This window comes from Thunnus maccoyii, chromosome 14 (genome assembly GCF_910596095.1).
Source record: "Thunnus maccoyii chromosome 14, fThuMac1.1, whole genome shotgun sequence".
Lineage (NCBI taxonomy): Eukaryota > Metazoa > Chordata > Actinopteri > Scombriformes > Scombridae > Thunnus > Thunnus maccoyii.
The window spans coordinates 22,462,416-22,488,582 of NC_056546.1; the positions used below are offsets into that span (position 1 = coordinate 22,462,416).

Consider the following 26,167-nt stretch of genomic DNA (forward strand, 5'->3'; position numbering starts at 1 on the left):
ACATGAACGGAGAAATAAACACAGGCTTAAAACGCTCGAGATGATTGCTTTTTGATAATGACAGGCAGATGTTTTACACTGGTGAATATACACAAACAAGAGATGTCTTCAGGATACTGAGCTAATTTCCTGTATTAGGAAGTGCTGTTTTTTGTGCCAATTATTTCGACAGCCGTTGATTAGAGCTGTCTGTCTACTCATATTTAACTCTGGGGCAACTGTTTTTAGTGTTAATTGTTCATTAGCAGTAATAGTAGTAGTATCATTAATAATAATAATATCACAATATCCAAAATTATTAAAAATGTGTTGTCTATGGCTCAATAAAATTTACTCTGAAAAAGGATAAAAATGTTACCTTCTCTTTAATCCATGCTTCCAGCTTGTCCACTTTTTTGTTGAACTCCTGCAGGTTCTTGGCTCCACCCAGGGCCCTCGTCTGATTGGCAGCCGTCTGTTTCAGAGTCTGCCATTGGTCCCTGAGCTGGCTGAGCTGCTTCTTCACGAGATCAGAAGTGGGGTTCAGCTTGCAGATCAACTGCTCACCCATCTTTTTAACCAGAGAGGAACATAAAGAGATTATTGATTGAAGGTGTAGGGTAGGCAGAGCAACCAGACTAACATGGAACAGTGGCTGAGTACATTTGACGACTCCAGTTTGTCAGTCATTGTTTATGTGCCAGACGTCTGCACAATTGTTGGAAACTTGCCATTAATTTCTTGGATATACCCTTGAAAAATCTCCTGGTTCTGCCTCTGCCTTTCCTGGGCTGTCTGAGTGTCAGGGGAGGTTAATTATCAGCAATGTACCATTTCCAAACATTTTCTCCTGAGGGAGAAAGTATAAACTGGCTTGACAGAGCCGTCTGGAACACTGAGGGTCTGCTTTTCTCTCCGGTTGACTGGAAAGGCCTACAAGACCATTATGTTATGTGTTATGCGACCTGACAGACTCTTTTAGCACCAAAGACAGTGATTAATGATTGCATTCAGATCTCCATTACCTGTTAAAAAGTTAAAATAAACATTTCATTTAGGATGTGGGTAGCTCTGATGTGCTTGCTCTGGTAATATTTGAGTTAGATTCCAGGCTCATATTGCTTCATTTTGTTACCTGGTTGAGTTGAATTAGGGTGTTCTCAAAGTCTTTGAGGTCTCTTTGAAGCGTCTGCGAGGCTTCTTCCCAGTCCTGCAGGGGGCAGCGCTGAATATTACAGCCATCCTTCAGGTCCTGAAGCTTGCCTTTGATCCATGCCTCTGCCTGCATCACAAACAGACACAAATGTGTCAGATGTGCTTTACACTCTGTGACACATAATGGACCATTAAGTTTGTTTATAGACCTGTTTCTGTTGTTTGATTAGATTTTTCAGTTCTGAATCCACTTAAGAGATCAGATATGGCTAATGTTGGCTTAGGAAGAACTAAGGATGCACTGCAATATCTCTGAGTAACAATCTGTGACAGTAATTTATCCCCGATTTAGTTTTGAACATTTAGTTTTAAAATCTATTGTTCAAGTGAAAGATATTTAGTAAACACATAAATATATTTATATGGATCCACAATACATATATGGAAATATGGTATAATTACTATCCAATTTCTTTTGAAGTATTTTAATGACTTTAATATCCAGAGCTTTAATATAGAAAATTCATCTAGCCGTATAGTGAGTAGTATAATGGTAAATATGGCATTATTTCTGCTGGTCAGGAGAGGAAACAGGCCGCATTTTCTTCCATGACTTAAAGTAATGTGGAGCTTCAGACACATCAAGAACAGCCCTTTGTTCTCCAATGTCATGTTATGCAGAGCAGAAGTTTCTCTTGGCAAGTTCCTGAACTACATTGCATAAGGCTTTGTCTTGCAGAGCTGCCTTCTGGCAACATTTATATGGAGTGAGAACTCCAAACCAGGTGGCCAAAGTCAGAAACTCTTGGAAAGTGCACGTTTGTTTGCTGTAAAGCACCCGGTGTGGAAGTCAGTGACCCACTCAAGATATAATGATTGAATGGAGAAATAAATCAAGTCGGGTTCTTCCATTTCTCAGCATGATCCTAAATGATTCATGCAACTGATAAAATCAGCAGAACTTATTTTTCACAGAGTTGCTTTTTGTACTCCGCAGAATGACAAGTTAAGCACACAAATAAGTCATTATAACATTACATCAACACATTATTTCCCAAGGAATCTGATATGACTGACATTAAATAATAGACTCTACAGCAATCCTTCTCTTGAATTAATAAAACATCAAGACCGCACATGACAAAGCCACTAAACAACTCTTTGCTCGAGATTAAAATGTGATGTCACTTCTCCTCAGAGAGGCAGGTCATTAACTTTACAAGGCCCCTGGGGCAGCGGAGGTATTTCGGGGTTGAACAGAAGGAAAAGAGCTTGACAAAACAGGCCTGCCCCTATCTCCTCACACTAGCTCCCATGGCATATAATGACCTCATACAGGAAGTCTATGATTCCCTTGTTTCTTCCTGTTCGCTCTCCACAACAATGGTCTGTTTATCAAAATGTACAGTTGGGCTTTAGTCTAGTCACAGAGAATAGACAGCTAATGCATGCAGCTCAGATTGTATCACTGCTCCTGATTTTATGCGAAAAATATGTGACCACACAGGAAAACAGATCTGCAGTCAACACAGAACATAACTTAAAAACAAACTCCATCTTTTGCTGATTAGAATCTGAAAGCATAAAGTGCTCTATTTCATACTGCCTTTCATTTCTGCAAGCTTTAACGGCATCTAATTTTAGCATTTTAACTGAAAAACAAGGACAATGGAACATATTTCACCACATTATAAAATGTTTACCAATAAGCCACATTTTTAACCTCTCTAGTAATGCAACTTGGCCCTGAAATGACAGTGGGAGTGAAAGTCTCTATACTTTGTCTATGATGGAAACGGGATGGTGAAAGGCGAGATGTTTTGCAGAGCAGCTTCAGAGACAGATGGTGTGTTTCTCCATGTGGTGACCTGCTTTGCTCCCCTAGCTTGAAACATTAGGGGCCTTTAAAAGTCTCTCTCTGGAAAGCTCACTTCCACTTCGATGTACTGTAATACTGTAATAACACATTTTCATCAGTGATTGCAGTCAACCAAATCCCAGTAAAACAAGCAGGTCCCCAGATATCAAAACCTCTGACTATTTAAAGTACATTCTCAAATGAAGTTAAAATAAAAAAAAAAAAGCTGTTTCCTCTCAAAGCAACAGAAATGCGAGCTCCACTTAAGAGCAAAGGGCTGCTAAGCTTGTTAACATTAACGACGTGCTAGAGAGCTGTTTTCAACACATACATACATCATATGTTTCCTTCAGCTGACATCCAAAATGGATGTCTTATTACTGGAAGTAAACAGACTATCACTTGGATAGGCTGCTCAACAGAGCAAAATGTCCCTCCACCGAACTCATTTCAAAATGTCCTTGTATGCCGGGGTGGACGCAGCGATGAGATAACACAACCAGTTGTGCTGCTTGGCTGAGTCTCTCTGGGCCATAGGCGTGAAGAGATTGAGCCAAACAATGATCTCATCCCTAAATAATTGCTTCACTTGTGGCGGTTTCCCCTCCCTCTCTTCCCTCAGCCAAACACAGCTCATACAGTTCTTGGGACAAAATAAGAACCAGTACATATTTTGTTCTCCTCTGCAGGTCATGCGACAGGCAGCTTCCACTCTGATTTCATCTCAACAACACAACTTGTTGCTTTTGAGATAAACCCTACCCCAGCTTCTTTTCATTTAGCGTTTTTACATCAGTGGTGATTAGAGATTCTGATAAGTTTTTACTTACTCTGGTTGGATTTTAAAATGATAAAAAACATCTCTATTTGAAAAATATGCATATTCTAGATAAGTGGAGAGGGAAAAAGTACACCCTCCTCAAACATTTATGAATTTTCAGTTACATGAGGGAAGACAGAAAAGTGAGAAGAGTGCTGTGATTTTTCATGAAAAGGGATTCAAATTTATGCAGCATTTGAGAAACTGTTGGTTTAGGTTTAGTATGCATGCCACATTTTACCTGAAGTACTTCCTTGTTGAAGAGAGAGTTGCGCTGAGTGAAGCAGTCACTCTGGGACGTAACAGCTGCAGACCCCTCATTCTGTGTGTGTAGATGACTCTCTTTCCTCTGAGCCTCTTTCTTCTGTGACTCAGGCACTGAAATCTGTGTGAACACAAAGAACAGACAACACAGGCTTGAAAACAATAGATGGCAATTCGACTGCAACATTAGACTTCTTAAATAGACAAAATCTGATCACTAAATGATGCTTGGCTCTGATGAAACCTCTAAGGCAGAGGCGCTGCTATCCAGCCACAACCACCTTACAGACAGATGATTTTGAAGGATTCATTCATGTTGATTACACCTTTTTATTACCATCCAGACATTACAAACATGTGTCAAACTGGCCCCAAGGTCCCTCTGAACAAAAACCTACTGTCAGCACTACGTGAGATGGAATGAACACGACTAATGGACAAGCATTCCTGTTGCTCCAATCAGGAAACATCTGGGCACATGAAGGAAGCAGTAACGGACAAATCCTTGGAAGTCTGATCTTTTTTTTTTTTTTAAGTACATGTAAACATATCACCTTTAAAGAACTTTGGCAGATCAAGTTCATTCTTTCATACCTGAACAGGCAAAGGCGCCACACCATCTCAAATATAATTACAACCATTTTTGGCCATTGATATGAATAATACATGAGAGGAGGAAAAGTAATATATTGTTGTGGTTAAAGAGGAAGAGATGATGCAGATGAGAACTGTACTTTTTTGTCCTAAAAGGGGAAATGAGGCCATTGCTGTGTCAGTGTGTTATTATTACCAGCCTCCACCAGGACTTCAGCAAGTCTTTTTCTTTTGTTAACATCTTCCCTCCCTGACCTCATGTTTTCCAGTGAGCCCTGCCTCTGCAAGCTCTGCTGTAACAGAGCACTTCATCCACACACACTGAGGACTCCGACAAGGAACAAATCCAACAGCCCACTGACTTTAAATAATATCCTACAATACACCACATACACTATACTGTTTTATTCTGTTATTTCTTACAAACATTACAGCTAAACAAGAGGGAACAAAAGGGGTATTTATTTGTCAGGGGTTAAGGGACACGTTGCTCCCATAACACGTCCCCTCCTCTGTGTGACTTTGCTCCAAATGTATAATATAATAAAACTGTTTAAGTTTGGCTGAAATACAAAATGACTTCACTTCCTAAACTCAGAGAGATTCATCGAGTCCACAGCTGGCTACAAAGACCCCACTGCGTCACAACAAAACAACTGTTTTTCCTACAGTCTGAATAGTTAGGAAAAATAGCATCATCTTCAAAAAAAAACATCCACTTCTCAATTTTTAACATGATATGACTGCCTTTTTTTTTTTTTTTTTTTTTTTTTTTAAAGTAAACTCCCATTATATAAGCAAATTAATTTAGCAGTTAAGCTAGCTGAGTATCTTCTTACCTGTTGGGATTTCTCTCCGTTCAGTTTCGTCCTGGTTTGTCCCTGCATGGTCTGATAATCATCACTGCTGTCTTTTCTGAGTAAAACCTAAAAGGGTAAGATGGAGTTAAATAGCTGGTAGCGCTTAATAAGTTGTAAATTAAATGAACAAGCTGGACAGGACGACGGAGCTTGTGACAGGCTAAAAGAAAACCAGTCAACAGCAATTAGCATTTTATAAGTTACAAGCTAACGTTAGGGCCTGGACGTGCTGGAGATGTTTATGAAAAATGTCTCTAACCACAAGCATTATTACATTTAGACAATTTTAAAAGTATCTCTACTACAAGACTGTCCTTTCTGTCGAGATACATTTGTCAACCAATATTTTAGAAAGATTCACTATTATAACCAAAACGTCAAAAATCCAAATTAATTTAATTACTAAATTAATATAGATATGTAGCTTAAAATGCTAAATATTTGATCTGTAGAAAAATGTAGAAAAATGTCTATTTTATATGCTGAGTTTGAAGTTCATTTTTCAACAGTATTTCTGTTAAAGAGTAAAAAGTGTGGATTCATGTCAGTGAACTAAATTTTGTAGATGCAGTAACTATGAAAAGAACTTAAATTGTGTCTAAAATTACCTACATTTCGTCTTTTTGAGTAAAAATTTAAATTTTAACAAATGCTCTTGAGATACCTATTTGTTAGATTTGCATATTTTCATTAGTAAACTGTATCATGTACCTTGAATTGAGAATTGGGCTTATTCTCACAGCTTACTCCCACAATCCTGGGTAGAAGTGGATCTGATGTGCTGGTGATGTTGTTGTTGTTGTTGTTGTTCTCAGATGTGGACCCTGTGATTGAGAGCTGTGCTGGTCCGACCGACACTTTGCTCTCTGATCGTTCTTTACTCCCAGAGATTGTGATCTTCTTAATGGATCTGGAAACAGCAGACGGAGAAGCGACATTCTGGTTCAGGTGGTCCTCAGCTGCCATGTCCTCCTGGTTGCGTTTCACAGGGGCTACCTGCTTGGCGATGGGTGAGACGAGACAGGGGCCATGTGCACAGACCTGCGATCGACTGAGGTAGAGCGAGTTCAGGTTGTGCTGTAATGTGCAGTTATCTAGACTCTGGCTCTGTAGATAACTCTGTGCAAAGTCCTGGCATTTTGGCACAGCAGGGACTGACAGCCTTGTCCCAATGGTGAAGGGCTGTACCTTCCTTACAATACTTTCAGACATGGCCAGTGTCCTGATAAGAAAACAAAATATTCTGGAGTCCAAATGAGCGTTGAAAAAAAGTCTGTCACATCCCTTTGTACACACTCCTCACTCACCAGTTCTGCTTGTCCGGTCTCTGTTCAACAGGCAAGTGTAGAGTTTAACAGGACGTGTCGGGAGAGCTCAGTTCTCCACCTTCTTGTGCATGTTGAGAATGCACAACACACAGCCCAGGATGGCTTCCTTGGACTCCTGGGATCGAATACGGTCCCAGACGTGGCGCAGCGCCGTGCCAAGGTGGGCAGCGCCTGTAGAGAGGCTTCTCCTGAGGAACTGTGCCACTGAGCCTGCCAGTCTGCTACTGAGGAGCCTGATAACCAGGGACCGCAGCAAGATGAAAACTGCTGGCATGCTGCCTGACTGCTGCGCAAAAAAAGTCTTGAAAAAAAAAAAAAACCTCGAAAAAAGGAGGGAGAAAGCAGAGGGTTGGTTAAGAGAGAGGATGAAGTCACCACCTCTCCACTTTCTCTCTCTCTCTCTCCCTGTCTGTCTCTCTCTCCCTTTCTCTCTGTCAGAGCTCAACAGAGCGGAGAGGGGGCTGTAAAGCCTGGCTGTCAAAACTTCCCCTCTGAACCCGAACAGAAAATGTGCTCAGATAAGAGGCGAGGAGTAATGGAGTCAGCGGGAGAGACCTCTGTCAGACCTCTTCAATCACAGCTTATCCTCAATGAGGTAATATCCCCAGCTGAAACACACTCACACCCACACTGCCTCTACCTACCCCTGCACAGGAACAGATTCAGCCCTGAGGTGTTCTGCTCAGTCCCAGTGCAAAAATTACCAAAAAAAAAGTTTTGCGTAGGCAGCAGGATTTAAAAAAAAAAGATCCAAGGTGGTCTGCTGAAATCTTAGGAGAGAATTAGCTTCAGATGCTCATGTGAGCTCTGTCTGGCCAGGAGTGAGAGTGTTGTCCGCAGCTCAGAGCCTCCCCTTTCCCCATCAGCTAGCAGCAGCTGTCACACAGGTTACAGCTGAATGGAAAAGAGCAGCCCTGTCGCTCTGCTCCTTAAACCTCAGAGCTGCTGGCATGACAAGTGTGGGGGGCAAATTACAGTCAAGCAGATGATGACCCCTACCACTCCTTGATGGTGGTTAGGGTTCAATGGAGCACATGTTGGGCTGACTGATTGGAATGGCAGGGGTGGCGTGTGTGTGTCAAGGGAGCGGGGATTACTGAGGAGGGCAGACAGCAGTGAAAATATTTGCAGGGAGGAGACGGGAGAATCTGCTTCCACTGGTGAAAACTTTCCCAAAAAAGGAACTCTTACTCTTCACTCTTCTGCCCTCTGACTTGACCCCAGCACCTGGTCTAATGGCTCTCAGGGGCAGTTCTGCCTATTACAGCAAAACCTATTTGATATAATGAAGTGGAGTAGAATTACATTACATTTAGAGATAGAAACATTAAAGAAATGTATTAATTTATGTGCTCCAGTGTTACTGAATCGCTTGAGTAGGGCTAAAACAGTCAGCAGAGGGACAACAGTCGCACAGCAGGGCCCCATATGACAGAGGTAGCCCTGGAGTCGACATGGTTAATGGTGCTTTTAAAAGAGCTCTGGTTTCATGATGAAGTCATCTAAGGAAGAGTTTTAATGTGTTGCAGCTTGAAATCAGAGATAAATTCTGCATAGGCTGGGTGGTGTTCACAGAAGGCTGGATGGGTGGAGTTCAAGGGGTTTGGCTAACTTTGAAATGTCATTTCCTCATATTGCAGGGTGAGTGGCTCTAAAAGTTTGCGATTTATGCGTGCAGTCGGCACACTGTGTGACTGTGACACCATATGCTGAAATGTTGGTTAATGTTCAGTTGGAACATTTGGAAAAGTGGGTGATTCTTTTTAATTTAGCGCCATTATTTGTAGGGAAAGAAAATATATACACACACACGCACACATCTTTTTGCAAGTCATGTTGCATAAAGTCCACATGTAACAGAGTTGTTACTAAGGATTTCCATTCCACAGCTTAGCTTATAATATAGCTTGAAGCCCGTAATCAGTTATCCATAACAGATTTAAAGTAACATTTCTAAACCTGACTGCATAACATTTACACCAAACCATTAAGATTTACAGAACTTTCAAAAAACTCAAAGACAAGATAGAAATGGATCATAAGTCTGCATCATTTGCAAACATGTTGACTATTGTCTTAACTTCCCTATAAATTACAAAAACAAGAGGAACTTTTATGTATAGTATTTTGTAGTCTATCACATTTAATAGCTCAACATTTTCAGTTTTCACACTATTGTGAATTGAAGCACCTTATTTTGGAGGAATGCTTTCATATGTTTAAATTAGAAACATCATACATAAGTTAGCAATGATTCATTTAGGCTACAAAGGGCGTAAAATTCACCAGAAGTTAATGAATACTTTGACATTGCTTTATTGCCGAGTGTTAGATAATGCCACTCTCATGTCTGTGTGTTAAGTATTGACTTAACTTGCATTAAGACTGGATGCAGCTAGCCAGGTTCAACCTCTAAAGCTTTCTAATTAACAAATTGTATGTTATTGTATGAGATGAAGAGGCACTGGTAGGTGTATTTTTTTTAATTGGAAAAACCCTAATACTTAGCTAAGCAAATTGCCTACTTGGAATTTAATGCACAGACATGAAAGTGGTATCAATCCTCATTATCCTCACCCAAACTTCCACAAACATTGTGATAAAATAAATTGTATCAAATCATGAAAGATTTGCTAAAACAAAAAAAAAATCTTAAATTTAACTTTTTAAATAAATTTAAATTTAAACTCTTAAACTTGAATTTAAGCAAAATTGATAACATTTCGTTTTAGAACTGAAAGCCTTGTGTGAGTGGCCCCTGTTTTAGCCTGTAAACATTTATAAAGGATGTAAAATTGTTTGCTCACAGAGTCACTGTCAGATTAGATTTGAACCAGGTGTCCCACCTTTGCCAACCAAGTCAGATTAGGCTACTGTAACACCTTCCTTATGTTGTTTATCCTGGAAGTCCTCCCTCCTCCCTCCCCACAGCTTTCATTCACATCTTGTGTATAACATTTGACTGTGCTGCCCACATCCTTTACAAATAATCTAAACCTCAGCCTTGATCTGAAAACTCTTTATTTGTGCCATCTTCCTTTATTGGCATCTTTGTGGAAGGATTTTAAAGGCACGCTGCTTCTGGCCCGATGGCTGATATCATTGCCTCACAAGATGATAATAAAGACCTGATGCTTTCTCACCACAGGCCTGGTTAGTGATCACCCTTGTTAGGTATCCTCCATTTTATTAGAGTTAGTAAGTACAACTTGGAAGACTTGTTCAAGGGGTGATGTCACCAAGACTGCCCGCATGAAAGGAGAGTGATGGCTGCGGCGGAGGAGAGAATATGCATGGGAGCTAGAGGGGGTCTGTACTTTTCCACTTGGTGTATGTCATCACAAAGGCATGATCGGCCCGCTGGTCAAGTTTCAGTACAGATAAGATTAAGTTTTTTTCTCTGGATCATGATCAGAAAAGAAAAGATTTGAAGTTTTACAATCGGTTGAAATGAAAGGACTAGAAAATAAAACTACTGATATATTCATATTCTTATGTCAGACATGCTTGGCCCAGTCAACATTGGACACTTCTTAAGCTTAACATTACGTCAAAAAAACATCATTGATTAATTTTAATTAAAACTTACCTCATACCTCATTAAAATCAAGTCTCTGTCTATTAGTTGTGTAGTTACGGCTAAAACTTTATTGTTTAATGGTGGAAATGTAGGTCCAGATTACCACTAAAATGTAATCATTTGTCCCATGGCCCAAAATCCTATTTTTCAGTTTTTACAAGCAGAACAGACGGAGCATAAACAGCCTACTTCAAAACATAAGGTCTTTGGCAAAGTATTAAAGCAACACCAGCGCAGCTACTTTTTACTTTAAGTAGAAAGAACAACATAGACTAAAGACGAGGTTGTTTTCCCTGTTAAACTTGTGAATGACGATGAAACACAAAACTACAAGGCAGCGGGGCATAGTGCCATTGAAATTGTGAAGTCATACATTTGTTCTAATTCTTATCTGTCGATCTAAATAACTTCAAATTCCTTTGTTCTTAGCACACATGTCTGAGCCCACATCTTGACAATGACCTAGCTTCTTTCAGATGGGTTGCCTATGGGCTTTTGTACTTCAGCCACCAAAGCAAAGACACAGTATTAACAATGAAATGATTTGTGCTTGAACAGAACAACATGACAGCTGCAGTTTAATATAAACACATTACAAAAGCCACGATTCATCTTTTACTGCAAGATGTCCACATGGGTTTTGCCCACCCCCAAATCTCTTTGGCCCGAGCATAGAATAGGTTGCAACACAGTTTATGACTTAACTTGAATCAAATCCTCTTAAAAACATTAAAAAAAAGTTTCAGCATAGAAACTTGTCAGCTTAAATCCAAATCCTTTCATCATTGATTTAATACTGAATAATTGTATCTCTCAGTTTTGAAGCTCACCTGAGGCTATTTTTGACCTAATGAGACTGCATGCTTCACAGATTACGTTCACAAACACACCTGTGATACTCCATCCTTCCGAACATGTTCACTCTTATCACAACTGTGAACACTCGAATGTTGGATGACATCACATGCAATAAAATGCCATCTTAGTCATTGTTTAGAGAGACAGAGTGCCAGATTAGTCACATGGCAGAAGGAGGCAAGCAGAGACAATGAAACAGCCTGCCATGACGCATATATTTGCTTTATTCTACTGTAACAACTTTGTTCTCATTTGTATGTTTTAAATATGCCCCCTCTTCTTAAAGCATGCAGAGTGGCTTGCAAGGAATAGTTCAACATTTTGGGAAATATATTTATTCACTTTCTTGACGAGAGTTAAATGACAAGATTAATACCTCTCCCATGTCTGTACGGTAAATGTGACAATACAGCCAGCAGCTGGTTAGCTTAGTTTAGCACAAAGTCTGGAAACAAGATGAAACAGCTTGCTAGACTATGTTCAAAAGTAACAAAATCTGTCTTCCAGCACCTCTAAAGCTCTCAACTCTCAACATCTCAGATCTTGTTTGTCTAATTAAAGTATAAAAATTACATGTTGTGGTTTTATGGGTGTGGAACTATTTCTTGGCTGATCGCAGTGAATTCTTGGAATTTTGTCATCACTGCGAGGCAAAGCAACCGGTGGAAACTCCCGTTTTTGTAAGAATTAAACAAATGAGATAATGTGTTAATTAGGGAACAGATTCTGATTGGCTGTTTCCCTGTTTTTATGCCAGTCTTCATGCTAAACTAAGCTAAGCGGCTCCTGGCTGTAGCTTCATATTTACCCTATGGACATGAGTTATATCAATCTTCGCATCTAGGTCTCTGTAAGATATCAAATTAGCATATTTCTGAAATCATCAAACTGTTCCTTTCAATGTAAATATGCTAATCCGTCATCAATAATGCCATGATCGAGGCTTAATGGTTAAGGTGCATACCACATAATCACAATGTCCATGGTTCGACTCCCAGCTGTGGGACCATTGCTGCATATCATTCCCCTATCTCTCTCTCCCTGTGTAACTTTTTTTTCTCCACTGGCGGTCAAATAAAAAGGCAAAATGCCAAAAAAATAAAAATAAAATAATGTCATAATCTCTGGCCTCCTCTTGCTACATTCCTCCATGCAGCCGCAACCTGTAATGTTTGTTCTATTCAGTTTGCAACTTTGGCAGCAGGGTGAGTACAAACAGGTGAGTAGAAAGTGTCCAGATCCTTGTATCTGAAAGTATGTTAAACTAAGGGCAGGAGTCAGACCTGGCTCTAAGACAAAGGGAGTCTTTGTTTTGACTCAGACTTCCTAAATGGGTTTCTTGTCCTACTATACCAATTGGCCATGACATTAAAAAAAATACATCACGCAGGGAAGTTTGAAAACACTGGGATTTTGGAATACTCATGAATGTTTAAGATCAAAAGATTTTTTTTTGAAAGTTGATTGTTTAAAGTCAACATTCACACTTATCCACGAAGTCAATGAACAGGTCAGCAAGGAAATTTGTAGATAATCAAAAGTATCCATTTCACAGTTTGTGTTTATACTTCTGCACCGGAGGCTGGTGATGACAGATTGCCATTCATGGGATCATTTGTTCTCAACAAGTATTAAGCTCACTGGAAATGAATATATTTTTCTTGGCTGTACTAGAACAGGGTTGGAATTCGAAGAACACATTTAGTTTTTATCTCATTGATTCATACTTATTTAAATGTGATTTGGTGCCAAATCCCTTTTTTAATCTGTGTTCACCTTCAAGAAGGGATACGCTGTATCACACAGGCATTTACTTTAGCTTACGTTTTCTACTAGTCTGAGTGCAATCGAAGACACCCTCAGGTGGCAGTCAGACTGAATGGCGGGATGAGGTCACACCATCATGTGACATCATAGGTTCACATAGAAACCATGCTCTGGCAGCAGGAAGCAATTTTCCCATATCAAAGGTTGAATAACAGAAAAAAGCTGTACCTTATTTTTGCTCTCTCCAAAAGTATCAATCACCTTGAGAGGGAAGCTTAACATTTGACCTCTGATGTCATTCCAGCAGCAGGTTGGGTGCCTTCAAGCCTTTATTTGGAAGCTCTGTTGACCTAGCGGTGTGATTTATTAATCACATACAGGAACTTTAATCATGAGCCTGCCTGCAGCCTGGAGTATATTGCTTGCCTGTGTGCTTGACATCTGTATCACCAAGTGTTGCCAAGTGGAGAGGATTGTTAAACATTTTCAAGGCAGAAACATAGAATCAAGAAAGTGGCGAACCCACATATTTACATTTAAACATTTACACATCCAGACACTTGATGGATCGGTTCTGTAATCATGATGTACTTCAAAACTTCACAAGAGAAGCAGCAGAAGAAAATGAAAACTGTTTCGTCTGAATGCTTCAGGCAAGTGGAAAAATATAGGCAAGCCAAAGTACATTTTGAGTCATTTTTGAACACCACTATTTTGTTACAGATTAGTTTAATGTTTTGGTTGAGGTCATACTTCTCTGTCATTTTGTAATTGCAGGTAAATAAGAAAATACCAATAAATACACAGACACTCGGAAAAACTTTCACAGATGTTCTTTAACCTTTTTCAAAAAGCAGTGTGGTCAACACTCATTTTATCTCACTATGAAGACATTATTACACTTCATCTCAAAGAGTCTGGATCTAATATAGGACAGCCGAATAGGATTCTTTTTTTCTGCTTTGACATACGAGGTGGCCTCAAGGGCTTTACATAACAAGCTGGACCTACCTGAAAGTCCTGCTTTATTGTTTGCCTCATCCATGTCACCTCCTGTTAGTGGAATGGATGATCTCATCGCTGACACCAGTATGAGCTATGCATGGGTTGTTGATGCTAAAATTCAGCTGACATTGAAACAAACACAGTAAAATCAGCAGTATACTTTTACTAATGTGCCAAATAGAACTGAACAGAGTAAGTTTAGTGTCTCTAAAGTAGCAACACATAAAACGGAAAAAAAAATAATTTTAAGCAGACTACTTTTGGAAAGTTCAGTCACTACTTGTGAGCATGAATGTCTGTGGTGCCATCAAAAGAGAAAACTTGGAGACTCACTTTGTGGTTTCATAAAGTACTCATGGACATTTTACTTCCATTGACCTTTACCTCACTGCCGACCTACCACTGACAAAGCATAAATTGTTCCCATTGCTGGGTATTAGTGCTCAGAAACTCCTATTCACCACTAATAGAACGATCCAGACTGCTCTCTTTTTAGCATAGTCTGTTGCACACATGTAAGGGTTGTGAATAGCACTTTAATTTTAGGCCAAATGTTTGACAGCATGTGATAAAGCAAAGCTTAAAGACATATTAATGGGTGACTAGAAAGAACACACTGCATCAAACTTCATTTTATTTGAGCATCATATGGGGATGATAGGAACAGGTGCAAGTGTCTTCAGATAGGGCGTGGGATAACAATTGGGTTTAAAACAGGTGCTGTGCAATCTACGGAACAACTGTACCAACTGTGTTGGGGGGGGGGGGGGGTGTCTTGGGGCAAAAAATAGAAAGTGAGCCACATAATTAAAGTGGTTTAGATGAAAATACTTCTAGCTACCAGCTGTCTCTCCTGTTGTAGTCAATCTGAGCGAGCCTGAGGAATGTTAATTATTATATTCCATTGTACATTGTGGTTTGCAGACACACATAGGCCTATATTACATATCCATAAAATATAAAAACAAAATGGGACTTTAAAATTAAAAAGCAACATGCAAACAAAAATAACATAAGTGATCCTCCCACAAAAAAGCAGAAAGGCACACATGGAGAGAACGACAACCTTTTCTTCAAAGTGACTACTGAGGCATTAGCGCACTTTCACACCTGCCCTACTTTGTGCAGTTCAATCACAACCAGAAGCTTTTCCCTCCTGTAATTTGGGTATATTTTGGGAAGTGCGTGAGCCACAAAAACAAAACAAATGCACCACATACACAAAACAACTGCTCCCTGATCTGTCTAATTTAAGTACTTTACAACCTCCAGAGACAAGAAAAAGCCACAGAACTGCAGTTATAATCAAGAAACACAAAACTTCGCTTTCCTGTTTGTTACTAAACCAAACTAATTCTGTTACGTGGGGCAGAGCAGGTGAACTCAAGTGCAGACATAGGCGAGGTGGGAACTTGGGGCTTGGGTTGGAAGCTGGGAACCTGAGGCTTGGGCTGGTAGCCGGGATCCAGGGGCTGAGGCAAGCTGGGGCACGGAGAGCAGGTCTGGAGTGGAATCTGTGTAGGGAAAGCAGAGTAGAACAAGGGTCCTGTTTGGGCAGGCAAGCAGGGCTGACAAGATGAGGGACCAGAGCAGGGAAGGCAATGGATGACTTGGATACCGGAGATGAGCAGGGCAGGGGAGCTCAGGCGGACAGCCTAAGGACAGAACAGGGGCACAGCAAGGATCGTCAGATGGACCGCTGGAAAACATGACTGGAAGACAGGAAAGACAGGTGGAGTCGCTCAGGAGGTTCAACTGGTAGCCAGGACAGACAGGTGGGACCGCTCGGGAGAAGATGAAGGCAGGACAGATGGGTGGAGCCACTCTGGAAGTTGACCAGATGGCAGGACAGATGAGCGGAGCTGCTCTGGAGGTCGACCAGACAGTAGGACAGATGGGCGGAGCCACTCTGGAGGTGGACAACGTTTGCAGAGTCACTCTGGAGGTCGATGATGTAGGCGGAGCTGCTCTAGAGGTTGAGAGATGCTCAGGGCCTTGAGGGCTGAGGGTTCGACAAAGCCACTTAGAAGGGCGGCCAAGAGGCAGGGGGTCGGCAGAGACAGCCGACTGATGAAGGTCTGGCAGGGTGTCGGCAAAGATGGCTGACTGCTCAAGGTCTGGCAGGATGTCAGTGAAGGCGGCTGATCTGTCAAGATGTTGGCGGGGGTGGTAGACTACTGAAGATCTGGCAGGGTGTTGGCAGGTGCAGCCAGTGGCTCGGAAACAGGCTTGGTGTTGGCAAGGGCGGCCAATGGCTCAGGAACAAACTAAGCATCAGCAAGGGTGGCTGACGGCTCAGGAACAGACTGTGTGTCGGCAAGGGTGGTCGACAGCTCGGGAACAGGCTGGGTGTTGGCAAGGGCAGTCGAGAGCATGGGAACTGGAACAGGCTGAGCATCAGTGGGGTCGGCCGACGGCTAGGGAACTGGAACAGGCTGAACATCAGCAGGGGCGGCTGACAGCTCAAGCCTCAGTAGTGGCTCTTGGCAGTGGAGACTCTGTGGCGCTGGGCAGCAGAGAAAGTCGACAGCCTTGGGAACCACACTTTATTCTGGGGGCTGCTAAATGAGCGTGCCTCAGGAAAAAGACGAGATCCATAGAAAGAGCGGTGCTGGGGGTCTTTCGGGGCAGGACCAGGCAGGAGGCTAGCAGACTCAGGGGCAGAGGTAGACTGGAGGCTAGCAGACTTGAGGACAGGCTGATGACTAGCTGGGCCAAAGCTAGCTGACTGAGTGGAAAACTGGTGGCTAGCAGGCCCAAACCTAGCAGACTGGGTAGCAATCTGTTGGCTAGCAGGCCCAAAGCTAGCAGACTGGGAAACAGGCTGATGGATAGCAAGCTGGATATCCCCAAGCTGGAGGCTAGCCACACAAGACACAGGATTGGAGCTAGCTGAAGAACTGCTTGGCTGCCCCAAGCTGGAATGGTGGGCCTGTGAGGAATAGGTTTAAATGTGACTTTCCACCTGCAGGAAGCCACCTCCAGGGCAAACTGAGGATCCTTCTTCCAGATGGCAGTGAGGTGCCTAAAAAATTCTGGCTCTTCATCGAGGAGAATGTCTCTCAGCGTACCAAAAGCCTCCCAAGTATTTGGCAGGCTGAGCTGCTGAATGTCTGCTGGGTTCATGTCATAGGTCAGATCATACTGTTACGTGGGGCAGAGCAGGTGAACCCAAGTGCAGGCACAGGCGAGGAGACAGGGATATTGTGGGAACAAGGTATTTATTTTAAGGGGAGGAAAAGGGACTGCAGGCTTGGGGAAGCTTGGACTGGTAGCTGGGAACCTGGGGCTTGGGCTGAAGCTGGCAACTGGGAACCTGGGGCTTGGGCTGGAAACTTGGAACCAGGAGCTGAGGCAAGGGGAGCAGGTCCGGAGCGGAATCCTTAGGGGGAAAGCAGAACAATAGGGTCCAGGGCAGGGAAGCAGGGCTGATGAGATGAGGGATAGGACACAGGGACTGGAGACAGAGCAAACAGGACTGTGGGAATGAGATGAGGGACAGGAGACAGGGACCCAAGACAGAGCAGACGGGACTGCTGGGAACAGGAGATAGGGATGGGAGCCAGAGCAGATGAGACTGCAGGGAACGGGAGACAGGGACCAGAGCCAGAGCAGATGGGACTGCAGGGAACAGACGACAGGGTTAGACCAGGAAAAGGGGCAACAAGATAACAAGAGAAATGCAGGAGAAATGGCTTGAAGCATAGACTGATTGACCAGAGGCTGTGATCTGGCAGGGCTGAGTATAAGTAGAGGTCTTGATTATGGAACAGGTTGCTCTGCTCTGACTCCAGCACACCTGTCTCCACTCACAACCACACACACAGGGAGAGAGAGGAGGAAAGACATTGGGGAAGTGGCAACAGGTAGGGAGACACAGGACTGAGGCAGGAATCATGAAAAATTCTCAGTAAACATATACAGCATTGCAGGCAGAATCGGTCAGACAGAAAATGTGATCATATCACAATTTAATCATTTATTGATTTTGAAAAGAGATTTCTTTTTTCTATTTCTATTTTCACTCAGGTCAGAGATCAAATACAGAAATTTCATAAAGGTTTCACCTCCTCTCACCTTTTCTAACTACTGCCTAATCATATATGCATGGTTTTATGACCAAAGTTGAAATGATAATACTCCATTAAATCACTCATCTGTTTAGGATTTTAAACCTGATCCAATAACTTGCCTCCCTGCACGAACACATGACTTTGCTTATAAAGTATGGCTTGTTGGTTAATTGGTAATTGGAAACATAGTCTAGCCAATAAAATGCTGCTACAAAGTACTAATTTTACTCCTAATTCAGAGTAATTCAAATGAGCCATAAGCGAGAAAATGACCTAAGGCACATACCAATCTTCATCTTAAGAAACTCACAGAGAGGAGCTCTGTTCATTTAATAACCCCTGAATTAAAGGAAAATGTATGATTCAATCATCTGGCCACAGAGTTAGATCATGTTCTATGACATCATTCTGGACTGCTTAATGCTGTTGACCTAATCCAGCTATAGCGGAAGTCAAATCAGTACATTAAACATACAGGGAATATCTCTGCACACTTAGGAACTTAGGAAAGTTAGATTACCATTTTAAGGGCAATACCCACAACAATGCCATTACTGTGCTCTACAGCAAGACTGCCTTACCTTTCTTTGGGTTTATGCAATGGAAACACTATGGCAGTGGAAACTAATGAAGAACCTCAGGAGTAGGTCCATTATAGTGTATAACCTGATATAATAAAGATATTTCTGGCAGGTTCCATATAGTAACTGATGATAAAAGAGAAAAGCAGAAATTATGTTGCAAAATTATACTAAACTACTACTGTACTTGTTTTTCATTTGAGCATCCACAAACATTTCTTTCCTTTCATTTATTGGTTTATTTTGCACGAAGTTGGTTTTACTGTTCATAATAACAACACACTTAGGATTTTTATGTGCCATGGGTAAAAAAAGGTCAACCAAATGAGCAATTTCTAAGCAGAGGCTGTATTTTTCTATGCCACAACGCATTGCAAAGTGCTTCCATCACTGGGCCTGCCCAAGAATGCCAAACAACAGTTGGTTTTAGCAGTTGTTGTTGACTTGCAGAGCTATGCTGCAGTTGGGCAACTCCTGTTCTCTATGTCAGGCATAACAACAGACAGACACCACATGTGCTGGCTATAAAGTTTGTAAAACACACCACTAAGCAAATGTGTCAAAGAGTGGCTCAGCAGGGTCAGATGGGTGACGCAATACGTGCAAATGCTGACAGGTGGGATGTCAGGCCTGACTTTTAAAACTGGCTGGCAGGACAGACTGGGTTCAACAAAGACTCTCACTGGGCAGGGCCAGACTCTCTTCTCCTGCGTGATGAGAAACTTAGTTTTTGCAGCTACCACTTCCAAATATATTTATCACCTCTGTAAGGAGTGCTGAGGCATTAGGGTCTTTAAATTTATCTTTTTTTAAGATAGTCAGCTACTAGAAAAACTAGTTTTATGTGTGTGTTTTTTAAGAAACAAGCCAGCTTTACTTTTCTCTATTGGTGAATCTGCAAAATATTTCTATAGTTACTATAGGACTATAGGATGGTGTATGCATGCTTCTTTATGACCTATATCATTACACAATATGAGGTTTGCATGTACTAGCTCAAAAACAAAACAATTACCCCAAATAACATTCTGTGTCCCAGACATGTGTTCATTACACTTATCCAGGCCATTTCCAGAAATTCTTGGGACTATTTCCAGACAATAACATCATCTAACTGCAATTGTGTAATATCAATAGAGTTCGAGAAAGGACTGCTGCATAGACAGCTTTTGGGATCCACAGTTCAAGCTGTCAGAATTTGTTTAAGATTCATGGGATATAGCTATAAGGTCAAGACAGAGAAATATAGTCAAGAAAACTGGATCTTCATTTAACTGACAATGTTACATTTAATGGACAAACAGCCCTTAGATTTTCTAACTACTAACTCTAACTAACATATTACAATTTGGAGCGATTAGAATTTTAGAATCTACTTTTCTTATAATTCACTGTAACCTATTTTTCAGATTGTGTCCGGCTGTGGTCTGTAATCACCTATCAGGGCTCCAAGAGGCAGCCATGGGCAGCTGTTGTTTTGGCAGCCACAGGCACAATCTCACCATTGTGCATGACATGCAGCTGGCATGGGGATGGAATGCCTACACACAATGAATCAATCAAAGCCCCTCCTAAGTGGACCAGACCTGGGCAATGATACAGGCAGATCCATGGCAGCTGTAATACAGCTCCTCAGTGCCATAATCCTTTTACAAGGCTCTGCTTTCACTGTAGTCTGAACATTTGGGCCCAAGTTGATCATTCTAAACCCAGCCCTTTGTAATTTAATGCTTTTAATATTAGGGAGCAAAATCAAATTGCATGATGTGTCATATTTACAGTCTAGACGTGTGAAAAAGGCTGTTTAATGGGTTACAGTAAACTTCACTGTATGGGTAAGGCTTCACATAATGGGAGCAGCACTACAAAAAAAAAAAAAATCAAGCTCCACCAGAGTTGTCCACATTTGTCCTTGGCCCAATCACCTGGACCTCGGTTACAACTGGATTAGGTCTGTCATGCCCATATTAACCTCAGATGAACGCTGTTTTGTTCTCCAACCCAGGCAAGTTTCCCAAGAGCACATTTTTATTTACTGACAGCATCAGCCTGGAAGTAGTCGTTGCAAGATAAAGGGGTTTTCTTCATATCAAACATAAATTCATACCTAAGAACTTCCCACCATGACCACAGTCTTATACTGGAATAAGTTGGTGTCGGGCTTACTTAGTGGTTAAAACCACTGGCCTTGCACCAGACCAGCTGGCTTCCAGCTTGTGTCAGTATATGTCTACCATTATTAAGTGTTCTTCAACTACTTGATACAGAATCACTGACAGCTCCAGGGATGCTGCTCAGTAACTGACCATGCTCTGCCAGTTCTCATGAATTGCTGTCACGCAAGCAGTCAAGTAAATTTATTAAGTGCGTTGCCCAAGTTCATGATCCAGCTGAGTCATCTGGTCATGTTATCTGACCAATAATACTAGGGAAGAGATCGTATATTTAGGAATATTTTGGGCAGGACTTGTAAGCATTTGGGGCTGTGACTGCCCGCAAGCCTCATGAGCAATCCAGAATGTATGTGACAGCGCCATCTACTGCTCTACCTACGTTATAGAGCGTGTGAGAGACAAGTGGGACATTGCGGTAAACAATGGGAATGGTAGTTTCAGCTTGATCCACCTTCTTCCTTCACTAACTTATATTAAATATAAAACAGTGGTTTTTAACAGTTTTTTTCAAATTGTGAAGCATCTATTTATAGCCCCTCATTATAGTTAGGTTATCATAGTTTAATTTAAAGGATTTTTAGAGGCCTGAAGAGGTGAATGTATTCAATATTTTACAAGGAAAAAAAAGCAAAAAATTAGTGAAAAGTTCAGTTTGTGTAACAGAAATGTTTTTTTCTTTCTTATTCCTGCAATCATCTTTTGCCCCCTCAGATTTCCTTGGGACCCCATGGGAAGTCCTAACCTCCAAGTTGTAAACCACTATGTTACAGAGAAAAGTATACAGTGTACAGAGAAAAATACAAGTGTGTACTGGGCCAGGGGCCCTGGACTCCATGGGGCTCATAAAAGTCCCGGGTTCACTGTGCATCAACTGGTTTAATTGGTCATTTGATTCATTGCAAATTTGGTTAGGCAATTTGCACCACAAAAGTACAATGTTAACTATGATGGGTCGAGTTTTATCACTTAATCTTTTAGCCTTGTCTTGTAGACGGGCCCTGTGTCAAAATCCAGTGCTGAGACATTAATTATTTTGGTAGATGTTGTGCTCACATGGTGCACATTTTTGTGTCAAATCAAAGAGTGACACTCTGACTGACACACAGTAAACTTGAGGCCTAGTGTTATTTCAGCGCAGGAGTTACTGGTTTCCCTGGTGTCAGAGTTTCTGGGCTTACAATGGAAATGCTGATGTATAATCTGCTGTTTGCATAGTACTTAATGGGAACATGGAGGCAGCAGGGTACATATGCAATCCAACACAATAGGAGGTGGAGGGCCTATAGCCAAGTCAAGTCAATTTTATTTGTACAGCCCAATATCATAAATCTCAAATTTGCCTCGGGGGCAAGATTTACAATGTACAGCAATACAACATCCTCTGTCCTTAGTTCCTTGATTCAAATAAGGGAAAGCTCCCTAAAAACCCCCTTAACAGGGGAAAAAAATGTGAGAAACCTCAGGAAGAGCAACAGAGGAGGGATCCCTCTCCCAGGATGGACAGACATGTAACAGATGTTGTGTGTACAGAATAGAACACAAATTAGAGAAATGCAGCATGGACAAACATTATAATGGATTTATAATAAAGATGAAAAATGTGATCAAGAGGACGCCAAACAGGTTCCAGGTGCCACCAAACAGAATAGGGCCTGAGACATGCAATCTCCATCACCATGGAAACCTGGGAGGAGGACAGACTACATATGCACACAGGAGAGAGAGAGACAGGACAGCATTCACACAGGAGAAAGAGAGACATAAATTGAGGCTGAAACTCCTGCAGGATGAGGAACCAACCAATAGGGGACAACATCTAATTTTTGCCCGAAATAACAAGTGAATCTGGCCATATCGGTTGAGAACACTTAACTTTATCACAGGGAATCATTTGATGAAATATCTGTACACACAAATACCAAACAGTTTTAGTAGACATTTCTGTTTTGGTTTTGTCAGTGTGTGAAAGGGTTTTTCTGTAGCCGACAGGGGGCGCTAGCGGACGGCTCCCCTCCCAACACGTCAGGAGGGAGTCGGGCTCCCGGTGGATAGCACACACCAGTCAACCACAACTGACTCCAGCTGAAGGTAGCTAAACTCTAACGTTACTTCTCTTTTTTATGTACTTCGTCTGTTAGATAACCAATTCATAACTCTGCCAGGGCTGGAAATAAATGCCGCTGTGTTAACAGTTGCCAGTCGTTTTTATTCAGTTCACGCTAGCTAGCTAACAGCTAAATTAGGTAGCGCCTAAAGATTAGCCTTTAGCCTTAGCTAGCAACAGCTTCTCAACCTAGACAGTTGGTTATCAAACCGCTGGACAGGTTACATGGACGCTGTTGTCTTTAAATGGTTGTTGTTAAAGTTGATGATCTGAGACAAGCAGTCCTGACGGTTGGGTTAGCCACTGTCCCTCACAGGTGTATGTTGTGTCTGATAGCTAACGTCGGCTAGCAAGTGTATGAGGCGTTAACTAGGCTGTAGTAACCATGTTGCATCTCAATGTCACTGGGTCTAAATTAGCTTTATCAATCAACAGTGTATGAGTCTCCAATCTACATGGTTAACCGACACCTATGCAGAGGTGTGCATCTATTTTCCTGTCTGTAACCCGAGTCCTGTTTTCTACGAAGGCACTATGTTTTTTGAAGTTGACAGTACCATGGCTAGTCATCTGATACAAACAATATCCTGTTTAGTGGATCAGGAGGGTGCAAAAGCTGCTCTCCACCCAGCTCAGATCTCATAAAGATGTCCCTGTTCTTAAATTCTACCAGGGAAGACATGGTATATTAAAAAATCTGTTTAATTTATGGTGGGACACCGGGATACTGCAGCAAAGATGAGGCAATACTGCCTTAACATTGTTAGATGGCTTTCACTTTGTGCCAAGTGGGATGTTTACTTTACCTGGCAACATTTATCTGCTCCAAACGAATGACAAAGACGTAAAGAAAGCAAAACAATGACTCTAATAAAGTCAAAACTCACATTTGCCTGTTGCTTAGCTCTGGCCTGTGTTGCTCTTCAGGGATGTGTGGGCTTGAAATAGAAATGTCTATGTTAAATAGTCTTCTGGGGGGTTATTTTTAAGAGCAAACAAAGGTTGGAGGTCAATGAGAAAGTGAGTCATTGATACAAAATAGAATAAGTAGGGGCATAGGGTTTTGCAAGAGAGGGCTTTTTCTGCAATACGTATGGGTAGTGGGTCAATATGCACCTATTAATTAGTGGTTTTGCTTTTTAATATTTGAGTCATGTGATTTAGAGTTAGAGACTGTCTCTGGAAAAATTGTTGAAACATGGGCTGCAAATCTTTTTACAGATATTTTCCTTTGGTTTTCTTAGTTTTCATCATACATTTTTGATTTGAATGACTCTCCCATCATGCAATACCTACAGCAAAGATGGCCAAACGACAGTTTCATAGTTACTTTCTTATTAATAGACTTGAATCACACTCACTTCATAACAACTCAGTAACCTAATATGACTTCACTTTTTAAGATCAATGAAGAAGTTTGTGATAGTGATACAGCATTTTTGTTGATGTAGTATTGCCCCAAAGAGGTGCATATTTATTTATATGATTCTATATTTAAAGCTTTTGCAATACAGTGGGAGGGTTCAGGGATAAGAGTGAACCGAAAGAAAGAGGAGTGGTAGGTGTAGGTCTAATCACCTCTTAAAATACTCTCCCAGCTTAGATAATGCAGGGGCTTTTGAGCCTGTCAGCAGTAGCAGAGCTGAGCAACTCTTAGCTGAACAGGACAAACAGTTCCCCATTGTGTTTTGCCTCAATTGCCCCTCCCAGTTTGCCCCACTGTACTCCTAAGCAGAGTTAGTTAGTTTGGCTGCTTCTCTTTTTGTGATCACAGGTTTTGATGGTGAATGTTGGCTTGATGGGGTCCGAGCAGGTGACAGAGTGATGGTCTAAGGACTCACAGTCACCGAGGTGCTTGCGCGTGGAATGTTGCGCTGGTCAGTGCACCTTGAAGGAGGGCCGCGGAGAGTCAACCATGCTGCTGTGGCGGTGGGGCACAAGGTGTACTCCTTTGGAGGCTACTGCTCCGGGGAGGACTATGAGACACTCCGTCAGATTGATGTGCATGTCTTCAACACAGGTAGGCTACGACCTCAGTAATAAACATAAAGTAGAATTATCACCTTTCTGACAATGTCAACAAAAACTGATATATGTATAAGCTTCGTAAATGTAGAATTTATGGCAGAGCTGTTTTATTGGATTGCATTAGATTGCACGGGTGTACTTAATGAAATGGCTGGTGAGTGTATACACTTATTTAAAATGGCAAATGTGTTCTTATCTGCAGTAGGTTTTTGTTGTTGCTAAATTTATGTGTATCATAAGTAGGTGAAATTGCATTCTCGTTTTAATGCCCCTAGTAAGTTTTTTCTGTAATGAAGGAAAAAAATATTTGTTTTTCATATTAGGTAATAAAGATAAGACAATGTTCGCATAGTCGGTTTAATCTTCACCACATTAACGGTAACTCATTACAGCTGGCAATTAACACCCAAGCTTTCCATTGTGGTGTATGCAGATGTCTCAGGAGCTATGTATTTATCTCACAAACACAGATGTTTTCTTTAACTTGGTGATGCACCACTTTTGCTTCTGTAAAACTGCTCCCTTTTCTTCCTTGTAATCCATTTTATTTAGTTTTTGCTCTGTGTGGTCAACCACCTGCTTTAGGGTTTTACAACTTCCTGAAGTAGCTTGAACCTACCTGCTATTGCTATACCATGAAAAGATCTGTGGAACCAGACCTTGATTAAGATGCCTTTGGCTGATTGAAATGGAAACGGGACACCTTAGCTATTGTTTCAGTATTTTATCTTGTCACTTGCTTTGTGCTCCTTCTCTTTGATGTCTATTTCACAGCAGAGCCTTTAAAGTTCTTTGATTTTTCCTTTCTCTTTATTTGTCTATTTTTCAGATTCTTTACTTTTCACCTTCTGTTTTAAGCCTCTCAAAATATGTAAATGTTAAACTGGCAAATAAGCAGTTTAGATTTCATTCATATGTTTCAACTTGTGATACGGTACATTAGTATGAAAGCATTGCAGGTATGTCCAACTGCTGTAAGAGCTCGGTGTAATGTCCGTGCTCACCTTTAATTTGAGTTGCAAATTTAAATCTTTTGCATCTGTATCTCCCTGTTGCTTCACATTTTTGTTTTCATTCTTATAAAAACTTATCTTGAAACAAGTGTTTCCATGTGTGAATTAATTATATAAAAAGAAAAA

At 41.3% G+C, this 26,167-nt stretch overlaps 3 protein-coding genes across 7 annotated transcripts in view; 1 reads left to right on the plus strand and 2 right to left on the minus strand.

The window, feature by feature from the left end:
* The window catches only part of LOC121912139 (spectrin beta chain, non-erythrocytic 1), a 29,273-nt gene extending 22,365 nt beyond the window's left edge, over nt 1–6,908 (minus strand). For all 4 annotated transcript variants that reach the window (XM_042434224.1, XM_042434225.1, XM_042434226.1 and 1 more), the window contains exons 1-5: nt 6,242–6,908; nt 5,510–5,596; nt 4,054–4,197; nt 1,115–1,261; nt 359–550 (exon numbers count right to left, since the gene is read on the minus strand). In XM_042434224.1, coding sequence (XP_042290158.1) covers nt 359–550; nt 1,115–1,261; nt 4,054–4,197; nt 5,510–5,596; nt 6,242–6,742 — 1,071 coding nt within the window. In that variant the 5' untranslated portion in view covers nt 6,743–6,908. The remainder of the gene's footprint in view (nt 1–358; nt 551–1,114; nt 1,262–4,053; nt 4,198–5,509; nt 5,597–6,241) is intronic.
* A 239-nt stretch (nt 6,909–7,147) lies between these two features.
* Nucleotides 7,148–26,167, plus strand: part of klhdc3 (kelch domain containing 3) — a 46,446-nt gene continuing 27,426 nt past the window's right edge. Inside the window, exons 1-3 of one of the 2 annotated variants that reach the window (XM_042434229.1) lie at nt 7,148–7,453; nt 22,879–22,984; nt 24,775–25,020. In XM_042434229.1, the coding sequence (XP_042290163.1) occupies nt 24,867–25,020 (154 nt within the window). In that variant the 5' untranslated portion in view covers nt 7,148–7,453; nt 22,879–22,984; nt 24,775–24,866. Of the gene's footprint in view, nt 7,454–22,597; nt 22,985–24,774; nt 25,021–26,167 lie in introns of those variants that run through there. The other variant, XM_042434227.1, reaches the window with a different exon arrangement.
* LOC121912154 (proline-rich protein 36-like) lies at nt 15,198–16,511 on the minus strand. Its single transcript, XM_042434249.1, has 3 exons — nt 16,376–16,511; nt 15,687–16,323; nt 15,198–15,582 (listed from the first exon to the last, which is right to left on the minus strand). Exons 1-3 carry the CDS (start codon nt 16,509–16,511, stop codon nt 15,198–15,200), a joined length of 1,158 nt encoding a protein of 385 aa, XP_042290183.1.